Consider the following 13543-nt stretch of genomic DNA (forward strand, 5'->3'; position numbering starts at 1 on the left):
GACCTAAGTTACAGTACGTTATTGAGCAGATATTACATAGAAATTTAAAAATTATGTATCACAAGAACTTTACAATGCCGTATTGTAATTTTTTATGTGCTAGATCAAATATGACATGACCAAAGGAACGTTTCGAATGCACGTACATAAAGTATTATGTTAAATGTTCATTGTTATGTAATTCTTAATCAAAATATTCTGAGAACCAGAATATAATCGCATCACTGCTCCGACGAAGAACGTTGAAGCATTCCCATACTTTATCTGCTCATTTTGCAATCATTAGATCAATTCTTCTATGGGTTTTTATTTTATATAGCGCTGGGCTAACAATTGAAGCATGTTCATGCTGCATGATGCTTGCTGCCTTATGTTAAGGAACATATCCTCTACATTTTCCAACAGTGTTGTTGTTTCGTTGTTTATGTTATTTTGGCCTTAAATTTGTTAAACTTAGGAATTATTTTGTGGCCATACTAATTACCTACCATCTTATAGCACAATTCTATTATTGCTACCTTGCATGTTTTAAGCTCTTGGGTTTTGCCACTTTTTCTAACTCATTAGTTGTTTTTGAGCATGTGCTTTATAGTGCAATATCTACAACGGTTAGCATCGTAACTTTTGCTTCGCACAGTTAATGGAGAAAAATAAACAATACAATACGACAAATATCAGTTTGGCAACTACAAATTTGGTGGTGAACGAAGAGAAATGACGAACACTATTTTACTATTATACTATTTTCAAGTTGGGAGAAAACACAGCAAATGAAGGTATATAAAAATTCGTCTATAACTCAAAAATTTTTATGCCTCTCCATGTTTAAACCAATTAGCCTACGTTAATTATTATCAGCATTTCATGTGCGTGACAAAATTAATTAATCCAAATCGATATAAATTCTGAATTCACTTTTTGCACTAAAGTAACATGGATAAGTTTATTGTTGTTGGCTTACTTCTATGCTGTGTAACGTTAAAAAGATTCCTAGGAAACTGCACTCAAGCGACATCCAGAATCACTTTCTATAGAAAAACAATTAACTTACCTTGACAGTTGGCCTTAATGATTATTTAATCAGTGTATTTTTGATGGTAATAAACAACAAAACTAGAAACGGTTTCCACACAACAAATGGAGTGTTTTCAACTTAGACAATTTTGAAATGTTTTTAAACTATTTTCAGGAAAAAATAAATGCAAAAATATAGCGCTTAGGCTATATCATAATAAAATCGCTTTTTCCAACATCACAAATAGGCCTATACGATTATATCCCTAAAAAGGTTTTGTATGGCCCATTCCCAAAGTTTTTTGTCACAGCGATGCTTCTACCGTTAAATTTTAAGTAGAATTGGCAAGTGCTCAATGTGGAGTGGGCGCATCGCAGAACAGAGAGACTTCAAATTGTGAAGCAAAGTGACCACTCGACTTTGAGCACTATGGCAACGGCATTGTTCTTAATTCCACCTTCACGATACGATACCAATCTACGCAGCTAAATACATCTCGTTACAATACTGTATTCTGTTTGAAAACTGCAGAATGTAAAGCAATATTGCCGAATGTTCATTAACGTACACCCTCAAACCAGCGGTTTCGTTTAGCAAAACTGAAAATGACAAGGTAGGCTAGTTAAATTGACTATAAAGTTATATACACTTAACTATACATAGTAATTAAATAATTGAGACATCAGCAATAAAGAACTTCACCAAACTCATCACCATCACATGGAAAGGTAACCTTGTCAATAAAGAAAAATTCTAATGACGAACACGGTTGAGCTCAGCGAATTACATGGAACAACAGTTAAGAACGATGATTTCGGATTCAGTGAAGAGAGACGCAGATCTTTCGATCTAGAAGACGAAGTATTTTTAGCTGAAAGTACTCAGAGTCAAACGAGAAATTTATCCTTACCGCCGATTTTGGAACAAGGAGCGTTGAGCAAGGTATGCTTTTGTTAACATTCATCATCTATTTTCTAATTTATATGGCATAGGCTAGGTTGTGGAAACAGAACCTATAGTACAGGGATGGAAAAAAAACAGCAAGCACACAAACCATAGCTTTCTTCTTCACACAACAACGTAAAAATGTTTAAATGGTTTACCGGTAATCGTTAATATTTACACAAATGTTATGATAGCCTATATTTCTGTTTTAGATAGGCTATCAAGTTAAAGTAGTGTGTACTGAAGTCGAATAAAAAAGATTCCTTTCTTATTGTTTTTCAGGATTATGAGCAGACTAGCCATTTACCAGTTAGAAGTCGTAAGGTGACATCACTGTCATCAGGATTTGTCAGTGATCTCACTCTTTCAAATTCTGACAGTGACTGCCAAACATTTACCATTAGTAGACCACAACAAAACAAAATATCAACAGTCACCAAAACCAAACGTGATGTGGCTTCCCAGACCGATTTCAGTTCTGATGAAGAAATCAATGATACCTATAATACTCAACCGGTGGCTGTAAAAGTTACTTCCATGAACGCAAGGAATTTTTGCTGGCGTCATGATGATATATACGAAGAGATCTTCACATCACCAGCCCGTCCACCATGCAGCCCTATTTTGAACAAGATCGATGAAAAGAACAACGAAAACTATGACGCAGGTATAAGCTAAACCGTTATTTAATTTTCCACAACGCAATTTATCCCCCAATCCCCAATATATCGTAAATAACTGAGCAGTCGAATAATAAAATGAGCACTGTGATTTATGTTAGCCTTATTTTCCCATTATCAATTTAAGTTGTCTATAGAGCCAAAGAAAAAAATCAGTTTCTCCAACAAATCTTGTCAAAAGTGCAAGGAATGCGAAAGTGAAAAAATTCACCTGAGAAACAGGAAAGAAACATTTCAGAGAACCAAGGTGAGTGGTATTATTTTTAAAAATTGCGCGGTGTCATATCGAAGAAAAATCTAAACCTCGAAGAATATAGTATTAAATTTGGCGACTACTATAGATTAACTTACTATGAGTTGGAGTTGTACTATGTTTTAAATTGTTTCAACGTTTTCTCATTCCTACTATGCACTATCAATGCTTTTGCCACCTAAAAACACGACACTAAAACTATGTCTTACAACTCCGTTTCTAGACACCGGTAACTCCCAGGGTTGCAAACGTTCAAAATTGTCCGGCGAACCTTCTGGCGGATAATCTTCATCGATGTTCGGAATTATGGACAGAAAATCGCACGTTTTTTTTAGGCACAAGTAGTCTTGTTGAACAAACAGCTAAACGGCAAAGATCACTCTCAACTCCAACCCGATGTTCTGATTTGGCATTACTCAATAAGCACCAAGTAAGACTATGTTTTTCCTAACATCATTTAAAAGTCATGTATACGCTTCATTATCTTAAAAAGATCGAAAGTTTATTTAAGTTCAATATATGCATATGCATGAATCTCAAACAGTATAAAAAACTCCAAAATATGTCCAGCGCATGATTCTCTTAAAACATAAAGCTTTTATTCAATGCTTTCTGGTTACTTAGGAAATAAATTTGTCATGTTCCTACTGCCAAGATGAAAACGGAGAAAAAACAATGAAATTTAGTTCGCCATCTTGTTCACGACATCTCTTCTGGATTCGCTCCTTGTCCTTACCAGGAGGTAAAATTTATGAACAACGGTAATTGTTGTTATGACGATAAAAATGAGGACTACTAAACTCTTTTTTTACCAAACAGTTGATAGTTTGTCAAAAAATAAAGAAAATCCGAATCAATCCAGACCAAAACGAGATGTAAGTATAAAGTGCTGTTGTTGTTGTTGATGTTGCTGTCAGCAGCGGCAATCATCTTTAACACGTTGAACCATCAAACATAAGCATAATCACAAATTTCTACGCGTTTAGTGGATCCTGGTTCAATGTGTAAAAAGGTGTGAATCAAAAAGTAGAAAATCTTTTGATGACGAAAAAACGTTTTTCTATCGTGAATGTGGAGAACAAAAATTAATCTTGTGTCCACCGCCAACGAGGTCTGTAGAAGAAATTGAAAATTTATGCTGTCAGGTAAACTCATTATACTGCATGCATTAAGCTTTGTGTTAAGTTATAATTTAGGCCATAGCTCAACAAAAGATTTAAAAATCTTTCAAAATGTATGTATTAAAAACTTGGAGCTATGGCTGGCATAATGCAAAAGCTTATTTCAGCTCTATTGTGTTAAAGCAATTCCTTAACAAAACAAGGTCGGAAGCGCTGGAAGAACATCGCAATGTGACTATATTGTTCTCCCCTCAAGGTCCGGAGCTTCGAGAAAACAAACACCTTTTAGGTTAGGAAGTTTTGAGATAACATAAAAATTTTAAACGATGTGGTTGGTCTGGGGATGCTATATTCCATATTTCTTGTATCACAGGTAAAAGTATATTTTATTTCTGTTGTGATCTCCCATACGACAAACGTCGAAAAAGCACAATATCAGCAGAGAATACTGAAAACATTGATGCTGATTTGTTACTTGACATGGCAAACTCAGGGAAAAGACCAAGTGTTGGCATATTTGGTCCTCATCGAAGAAACTCGGTTGGTTGCCGCAGGTCTACAGCAAAGGCATCCAAGCTTAAGCGCGCTTCTTCAACTGAAAGTGCTTCTAAAAGTGACAATGCTAAATCATCAGGCGCTTTTGCAAGCTTGCCGCAAAACTCACCGGTACAAGCATGGAGCTGCAATGATAGGGAAATGCTTAACAACACTTTGGTGTATGTGCCATTTCACATAACGCCCACTGCTGTCCGAGCTTTTAACATTTTTAATATGGCTGACAGGCTTCTTGTAAACAAACCACTTTGCTTAGTATGTGGTATTGGCCATGACTCGTTTTATCATAAAGTATGTCATTTTAGTTACTGGTTTCATAACATCACCGTAGAAACATTATTTATTAAGAAATAATATGACAATAATGAATTAGATTGCAAGTCATTTGAAAAAGTTGAGTAAGTTATACTAATTCAGTACTTCAATAGAACAACTTCCTTAATGTCATGCTTCGAAGCGTTACAAGCTCATCTTTACGCTATAGGCTATAGACTTTCTACTAACACTTCAATTGAATTTACTGTCTAGTACTGCAAGAGCTCGTATTACTGCAAAATTAAACATCAATTCATGTTACAGCTTTTACAAGGCTTTATACAGTCTTTCACAAGCATGCATCATATAAATACCACAATTCATTCTGATATACGTTAAGTATATACCATGGTAAACAGTACAGTTGTAACTATTGCTTAACAGGGTTATTAGTTTACTGTTCAAAATTGTTTTCCCAAGCGAAGCATAGAGGTATTCCTTATAGTACTCAAATGAAATGGGCTACAGCAATGTCAAGATCGGTTTGGCTTTATATTCCACGGTTCGTCGGTAATTATTAAAATGGGTGTATTGAAATGAGTAACATCCTAAAGTCTGCTTGTGTCAATACAGGTAATTTTAACATTTTCTTACGGTAAGCATTAGAATTTCTTATTCCAAATAAGCGGCCAAACAATGTGAAAACGTACAGAAAAAATCAATCGAACGCTCATAAATGGGGATTAAACATAAAACATTCGTGCAAGCACAATTGTAAAGCATACTTTCATAGAAAGTCTTATACTTGAAAGATTATATAATCAAAAAGTGAACAAATAACTTGGTTTCTTATCAATCACCAAATTAACTGAGATAATCATTTGTAAGAATTTCAATATGGAAATACAAACTGCCAAATACTTCATTTGCTTCGTCTTATGTCTTCGTTTATTTCACTGAGCTTAGAAAGGACATGTCTAACCTTGTTTCGGTAGATTTATGTAAACGTAGCAAAACAAATATACGCTTTACAAAAATAGCGCTTAACAATGCTTACTAACCCGAAAATCCAGCAAGTCTTTGTGTGAGAACAATCACAAAACTTTCCCATTCGCTCTTTAGGTGTACAATTGTACATAGTTCGGGCAATAGTTTTTCAAGTTGTTCTTTAAAATATAGGCCACTAGAGTTGTCATTTAGTTAGTTAAAGGATAAATGGCGTTCTGTTAACAACTTATTTACAAGTTAGACGGAATTGGAGCAACATCTGTTATATACGAAATCTTGAACATTTACCTTTCCAATACAGGAGCAAAAGTCAAGTACGACTTTATCCAAACGATCGACTGGTAAAAAGCAGAAAAATAAAAAAGACAATAAGGAAGGAAATGATGCAATTAATGAAATGAAGAAAACAGTGACATTTGCAGATGAGCGTAAGACTGAGCCCAACACAAAACAGGTAGTCTAAGGTGATTACATTGAAATAATATTGGATAGTATGAATATAACAACATAAACTCAATGGCAGGCTGAAGATGAGCTCAGCAAACGAAGAACGTCTTTGCCTCCTCCGCCACCCCAATACCTAGGTAGTAAAATAGAGGATTTTGAAGCGAGAAGGAAAAAGCGAAGGTATTTTTTACATATATATATAAACAAAGATGCTATTTATTGGTCATTGGTTTCACATTTTAATCAGACGCCAAAATTACCCAAATCACGTAATAAGAAATCTATATATACATAATAGTGGAAATTCGTGAATTTTGTTTATATGCTGGAAATACACACTTTATACTGTATATAACTATATACCTATTACGAAGATTTATACTTCCACCTTGTTCCAATGTTTACATAGAGAAAGTGTTGCAATATCATTCGGAAATGCACCCGTTGGGCCAAGGAAGGTAACACGTAAACAGCATCATACAAAACCTATATGAGTGCGGATCACAATCAAATATTTAAATTAGTTAGAATAAAATTGGATTTCCTCATGGGTCAAGCCATGCACAGATATTTCTTTACGTTATTAGGAAACAATAGAAGAGACTAGAAAGCCCGACAAACCTGTTTATAAATATAAACAGCCTGAATTTGAAAACGTGAAGATTACAATTACATTTAAAGAGGAAAAATATTCCACGGAATTTCCTGAATACAAAACTTTACAGGTAGAGAAATTTATAGGTGGCCATGAAAGTACGGTAACTTATCAAATTTCTTGTACTTGTAATGAATAAACGTACAGGTATAGGCCACACTTTAATTTATTCTTGGCAGGACTTATACGCGTGGGTGAGGCAAGAACTACTAAGAAGTGACGCTTTAACTCCAGGAGCAAATCTTCTTTTGTCTTATGACAACTTAAAGTTTCCACTCAAAGCAAACACGGCGAGCAATGCTGTTTCTAATTTACCTTCATTTGATCTGTTGTGCGAGCAAATACAAGAGGTACGTTACAAGATGTATCTCAATAGGCAACCGCCCATAACTTAACCTTAACGTACACGCTTATTTTTTCAGGCAAATCAAGGTGGTAGATTTGGGGATACTAACTCGAGATTTGATACGAGATTTTCTTTGCCCATTGATCTAAGAGCTTTAAAAGGAGTATCGCCAATTCAGTACTTATCAAAACATTGTATAGTGAGCGCCACCTGGAGGGCATTTTATTGTAATACCTTTCATCAAAACGACAGAGACCGAGACGGGTAAAGCTTTCATTTCATATACACATTGTAATTGGTTTCCAAAGTTTTGACATTAAACGTGGTTTTCAGACATATCACGTATAAAGAATTGAGTTCGGCCATGGAACGTCTATTTGTTGAACTGGCTCATCCTTTACTACGGAGAGTTCTATTCTTGTTGGGTTTTGACCCAAAATCCAAGTCCAACGTTACATTTCAAAAACATTTTCACACCAACGAAGAAAAAATTGAAAACAAGGCAAACGAAAGATGTCAGAGGCTTGTGCTTACAACTTGGCAAGATAACCTCAGTATCGACAAAGAGACTTTTGTTTGCATCTGCGCTTTGGCGAATCGAATTATATGTCGTGAAAATAACATGTGAGTATATGGTTGTCTCATTTACGTCTTTTAAACTTTTGAGACATAAAGCGGTTTTCATTCTATTGTTTTTCTAGCAAAAATTGTGTGCTATATGTTTCAGTTTTAATATGTTTTATGAGCTGCAGAAATAACAGCAAAATATGCGAAAAACATTTTTAGTGACGGGTATCCTGTCGACACAATAAAGCAATCCGGAACTCAGCTTGAAGACGCCGATTTTTACAACATCGAGGGAAAATTACGAGAATATGAATTGAATCCACTTACCAAGAGATTGTTGCTTTATTTGAAAAGATGACAAAATCGGTGTAACGTTTATGTCATAAAACTCTGCTTTTAAGATATCAACAAGTTTAATTGTTTTATTTTGACTTATATGCTATAATAAACCAAACACCACAAAATAGGTGTTGACACATTATGTGTTATCCTGCGTTTAGTAGAACGTATGTACATACGGCAATAAGTATAACCAATTAATCAAGAATTTACAAATTCTTAGTCTGCAGTCCAAGATTATTAACATATGACCATCTCCACAGCACTTACTAGTGTAACAACAACAGTATTATAACACATAAAATTATCAAACATAGTCTTTAATTAAAAGATTATGGGTAGTTACATGCCACCCTGTATGTCAGAGTGCTTGGTGAAATCGTCAGAGGCGCCGTCCGGCACTTATTCTTAAGCAGACGTCATACGAAAGAGGCTTTAACACGGGAGAGTTATTGGTTTGCAGTGATTTACTGAAAAGTACCTTTGCAAATGTCCTCCTGTTATGATAAACTCGCCCAGTTTTCCCACGTTAATCTTTGGTAACAGTAAAGAAATTCTTTCTATTTTAAAGTGACTTTCCAAAAAGCAAGTTTCAAAACAAATACGCCGTAAATCTTGTCTGGTGCAAAACCATGTAATTAAAAGTAAGTCCAACTCGTTCTTGCACGTTGCAAAAAACTTCTTTTTGTGTCGCAAAAGGTCGCTCGCCAGCTAGTTTATTTCCAAAGTAAATTGTTCAAATTTTCCACCAAAAGGTGTTTTTAAGACCTTAACGTATAATGTGTGAAAAAGAACCCCCAGACAAAGAAGGGGTCATTTGCATACTTCAAATTAAAGGTTTTCGAGGAAAGCAACTTGTTCAAAACAGGCTAATATACTGTACGTTGATCGTTTCAACACACGTACGACGTACAGTATAAATAGTCAGCCCAGGTTTACGCATACTACAACATATGCTCGTACATACAAATGAACATTTCTAATAAGGTTCGAATCGTGATTAATTAAGAGCAACAAGCATAATAAAAACGTTCTGGGCGTTGTTGACAAAACTATAAACATTTCGCTAGTAATACATATAAACGGTGGTACGGTGAGGCACAAACATGGCTTGCACAAGGCGAGATAATTTTAGTGCAAGTAAACAAAATTCGAGGTCACGTATGCTAAAGTTTATCGATTCCTTAATGGATTAATCAGGCTCTGTAAATTATTATAGGCACTAAAGCCGTCAAAACCGATCATATATACGCCCTGAGGTATACGGAGCATCGCTATCATGTATTTAAGCTTTAAGCTGCCAAAAATGTGATATGTAATGATAAATTTTGATATTGTTTTTTTGCTTAAGCAAATGAAAATGTTATACAGGTAGTTACAAATTGGCTGCATGTCTTTTTAACAATCTATGAATTGTATACTTATACATGTGAAAACCATATACTCAGATATAAGGTCAGATCAGGTCTCATCAAGACTCAGTCACAGAGTCTACAAGAGAACAAATAAAGTTTTAAGCTTTAATGCAAATATGAATCAAAATTTTATTGAAAGACTTATATAAACAATAAAACATATACCGTTTCCAGTAAATTAGCAAAAAAACATTGTTATAATGAAGAAGTTGATGGAGTTTGTCCGGAATAAGAAAAAAGATGCAAGGCTCGGTGATTCGATGTGTTGTATTGGTGATTAAGTAAGAGTTTATAGAAATCCATTTTTGCATTTATTTTCGCAAACACCTGTCCTTTTGTTTCCAGTCCGGCAGTGAAATGAATCACAACTTCATTGTTAAAAATGTCTCCGAACATTTGGTTATGTACGTCATCGCTCTTTAGCGTGGGAATCACGTCATATAATTAATTAGTTTATCGCCTGAATTTACAACACGTCATCACAACCTGTTCCCTAAAAGCTTTTTTTGAGTTTTCAAATGTTTTTTTTGACATCGATAAACAATTTTATCATGAAGTAACACTGACACCTGCACACGGCGGGAAGTACATTTTGCGGAAAATAGTTTACTCTTTCTGTCAGTTTTACTGTTTTTCGATTGGCTGTCGTTCTCCGTGACGTGTTGTAGCTTCTATAAAAATAGGCCTAACATTGTGTGTTTGACATCAACAGGTTTCTCCTGCGTAACTGCGTTGCACCAAGATCAGCGATTTGCGCGATAATAATTTCCCGCAGGAACAGGTGTTAAACTTCGAGCGACGTGGCATAGTGCAGCGTAACAATCTGTATTAACATATACGAATAACTTACGTCAAGAAATCAGTTTCTCTTGAAAACAAACCAGGATTACAAAAAAATAAACAAAAAACGTAAATTTTTTATCAATGGACGTCATTATGTCCGTATTACGACACAAGCAGTTTTCAGCGTGAACACGATATAAAGGAAAATAAATGGCCTGCGGTTTTACACTACGCCAAGGTGTGCAAGATAATTCACAAAATTTGCCAAACGTTGCACTATTTGCAACACACATCACCAGCCAAATCGAACTGCATTTGTAGAGAAAAATTCTCCTCACTATAATAAGTTTCACATAACTTCCGAGTAAAGTGCAGGTGAAAACAAGTTGAATGATGCATCGCCATAAATGGAGCCACATCGACTTCCCCAATGTGATTATAGTAAACTAATTAAACGCGAGTCTAATCGCTCTGCTCGCAAATGTGTTTTCAACTTAGGACCGCATATGACGCGCTTAAGGTTGAGTGGTTGGCTGTTTTCAGTTTGAATGGCGCCAAAATCAGACACTTTGTCGCAATGACCGTAATTTTTAACGTGGGTAAATAGGTGAAGATTATAAAGTTGATGCCCTAGTGGCGTCATACGCCGATCTATGTCGCATTAATGAATGATGAGAAGTAAAAACATGTAGATTATTTGACGACCTAGCTGCAGTAAACGTGCTTCAAATCTCGTCAGGCACTAAATAAGCTGTTGCTGCCTGAAAGTTATTGTCATTGCATAACTGACTATTTTATAAGTCATATCTTGTTTATGGAATACTAAACAGTGTGACAAGGCCTTATTTTTCGCTTATTCATCTTTACCTTAGTCGGTAGCAACTACTATAATAAGCTACGCTAAGATAATTATAAATTAATGACATACGATAATGCTTCGCATATCAATACAGCACGGGCCTGAGAAGATGGTAGCAGATTTAACTGGCACTCTGATCTTTAGCTTGATTAAAACAACAAAGTGCACACCACTCACAGTTTTAAAAAGTTAACATTAATTAATATCGCAATTTAACCTTTACAACAGGGTGGGATAGCGGGTGAAACATTGTGCAAATATAAGCAGCACCACGTTATCATCTAACTTGGTTTCTGTTTTCCTTTCAAAGCAAAACTCAATACAAAGCAAGTTGGAATTGTACATAGCAAATCTTCGAGTGTTTAAAAACTTCCCATATGTGCTAAACTGCTAAAAAACTGAAATAAGTACTGTAGGCAATGCTGCATATAGAGCAAAACAAAAGCTTGCTCCACATAATAAAATTTGTCATAACATGTTAACATGCTTTCAAATGTTTGTAGAAGTGTTATAGATCTAAGTCTGACATATACACGGAACCAGACATAATTATACAAACAATTAAAAAAATTTAAGTCTTTCATGTAAACCGCTTGTTACCTTTACAAATGCCATAACGACACATGTGACTTGTTATTGAGTTTGCACCACAAGTGTTTGAAGTGCCTGAGACACGTTTTGTTGGATGTCCTCAACGAAGCGCCACATAAAAAAATCTTTCAACCTACTTTTGAAATAAAATTTTGCTTTGAAGTTCAATCGAAATTATTCCTGTACTTTGTACAAGACATTTCACGTTTCCAAACAATTACTGCATAATGTTGAAATTGCGTTCGTTATATGTTGTATAAACACAAGTTGAATGCCCACTAAAGGATGCTGAAAAAGGAAAAATATGTTTTCTGAGATAAATTTCTTAGTGGGACAATATATTTGTATTAAGTACAAAATTTCGATTGCTTTTGTTTCGTGGTCTAGTATTTGCATTTTACAACTTAAATAGAATGACGTAAGCAGCTTGTTACAATAGATACGACAATGTGGCGCTCTTTCCCAGTGCACTATTTATCCTGTTAGTCCGGCACATCTTAACGGTGGTTGTTTATACATTGGTAATCAGGACATATGAAGCAACAGAAGTGTCGTTGATTTTGATTTACCTGTTATGGCGGTGACACTAATAGTTAACAAGGAGGACTACTCTTCGTTTACGTTCCAAAATTATCACTACCAACCGATTCGCCTTATACTGTTTGGTATATTGTTAAATCGTACAGAGAGCCAAGTTAAAGATCACGCTGGCATCATACAATAATTACATCACAAATGACACGGTTCACTTTACATTGGGTTAACAATAACGTCATGAGTTGCAGTTATGTATATTTAAAATTTTAATAAGCGTGACCGTATCTGATAGGATCACCATATACGCACGTCAAAACACGCAAGGAATCAAGAAATTGTCGCTTATACAGGACTTCTGTCATCACTCATCAGATAAACCAACAGCAATTGTTTGTAAACGTTTTCGAATGGAAATAAAATTATACCGACAAGGTATGTTACTACTGTACGCGTTGTGCCTCTATGCATTGCATAACATTCGCACAGATGCTTACCACTTGTATCAGCGGTTTTCGAAAAACATGTTATTGGCTAAGCGGTTTGAGCTATAGATTGTCGTCACAGAGTTTTATTTACAGTAAAAACTACTTAGTGTCACTTTTTATTGAGCGTGACGTAAAAAAGCTTCTTATGGAATTAATGATGTAAGCATATACCGTATATACAGTATACCGAAACTAAACTGCTGACGTTTTAGCACTATTGGCGGTTACAACTAAGAAAATGGAAATTTTATGCCTTCACCATGTCAAGTCAAACCTTCTCGGCGTGTATAGGCATAACAATAAGTTTCTAAGTCGACATACCTTCCGTGGCGGCCTACACAGTGTTTCAAAGCACACTGAGGGAAGCCGTACCGAATCTCAACGCGTAAGTTGGTACCTTCACCGGCGTTGACCCAACACATTACGCAATCATGCCCACCCAGTTTGCGTATAGGGGTTCAGCTACCACCATCCAAATCTTTCACTCTATACAAACGATTAGCCGAACAATAAGTGCAAAATTTGTCAGCACAAAACACCACTTGAGGGGTCAGGCGATTATGCCACGTATATGGTAGGTTTATTTGTTTTAACGCTAGACTGCATAATTTGTGTACAGTGATCATACTTAGCGCACAAAATGCAGCAGCTGTGTGTGTGTGTGTTGTATGGATGGAATGCAGAACC

At 35.5% G+C, this 13543-nt stretch overlaps 1 protein-coding gene and 1 long non-coding RNA gene across 2 annotated transcripts; one reads left to right on the forward strand and one right to left on the reverse strand.

The window, feature by feature from the left end:
* The first annotated feature begins 1244 nt into the window (after positions 1-1244).
* Positions 1245-8377, forward strand: LOC143450702 (uncharacterized). Its single transcript, XM_076951356.1, has 18 exons — positions 1245-1628; positions 1744-1957; positions 2243-2627; positions 2778-2887; positions 3117-3323; positions 3518-3635; positions 3713-3768; positions 3880-4038; positions 4198-4303; positions 4388-4554; positions 6134-6286; positions 6356-6459; positions 6689-6737; positions 6867-7004; positions 7114-7284; positions 7357-7544; positions 7614-7904; positions 8067-8377. The coding sequence occupies exons 2-18, from the start codon at positions 1772-1774 to the stop codon at positions 8203-8205; spliced, it is 2727 nt and encodes a 908-aa protein (XP_076807471.1). The 5' UTR covers positions 1245-1628; positions 1744-1771; the 3' UTR covers positions 8206-8377.
* LOC143450704 (uncharacterized) lies at positions 5185-6875 on the reverse strand. Its single transcript, XR_013114763.1, has 2 exons — positions 6643-6875; positions 5185-6412 (listed from the first exon to the last, which is right to left on the reverse strand). It is a non-coding gene; the product is annotated as an uncharacterized LOC143450704 (long non-coding RNA).
* Positions 8378-13543: the final 5166 nt, after the last annotated feature.

Source organism: Clavelina lepadiformis, chromosome 3 (assembly GCF_947623445.1).
Source record: "Clavelina lepadiformis chromosome 3, kaClaLepa1.1, whole genome shotgun sequence".
In the NCBI taxonomy this organism is placed as follows: Eukaryota; Metazoa; Chordata; class Ascidiacea; order Aplousobranchia; family Clavelinidae; genus Clavelina; species Clavelina lepadiformis.

What these genes read in the sequence shown, in the direction of transcription:
- LOC143450702 (XM_076951356.1), top strand. Translation starts at nt 1,772, where the DNA reads ATGACGAACACGGTTGAGCTCAGCGAATTACATGGAACAACAGTTAAG. An exon ending in TTGAAAATTTATGCTGTCAG is followed by an intron (nt 4,039 to 4,197) that starts GTAAACTCATTA and finishes ATTGTGTTAAAG; the next exon opens with CAATTCCTTAACAAAACAAG. An exon ending in ATATGTCGTGAAAATAACAT is followed by an intron (nt 7,905 to 8,066) that starts GTGAGTATATGG and finishes AAACATTTTTAG; the next exon opens with TGACGGGTATCCTGTCGACA.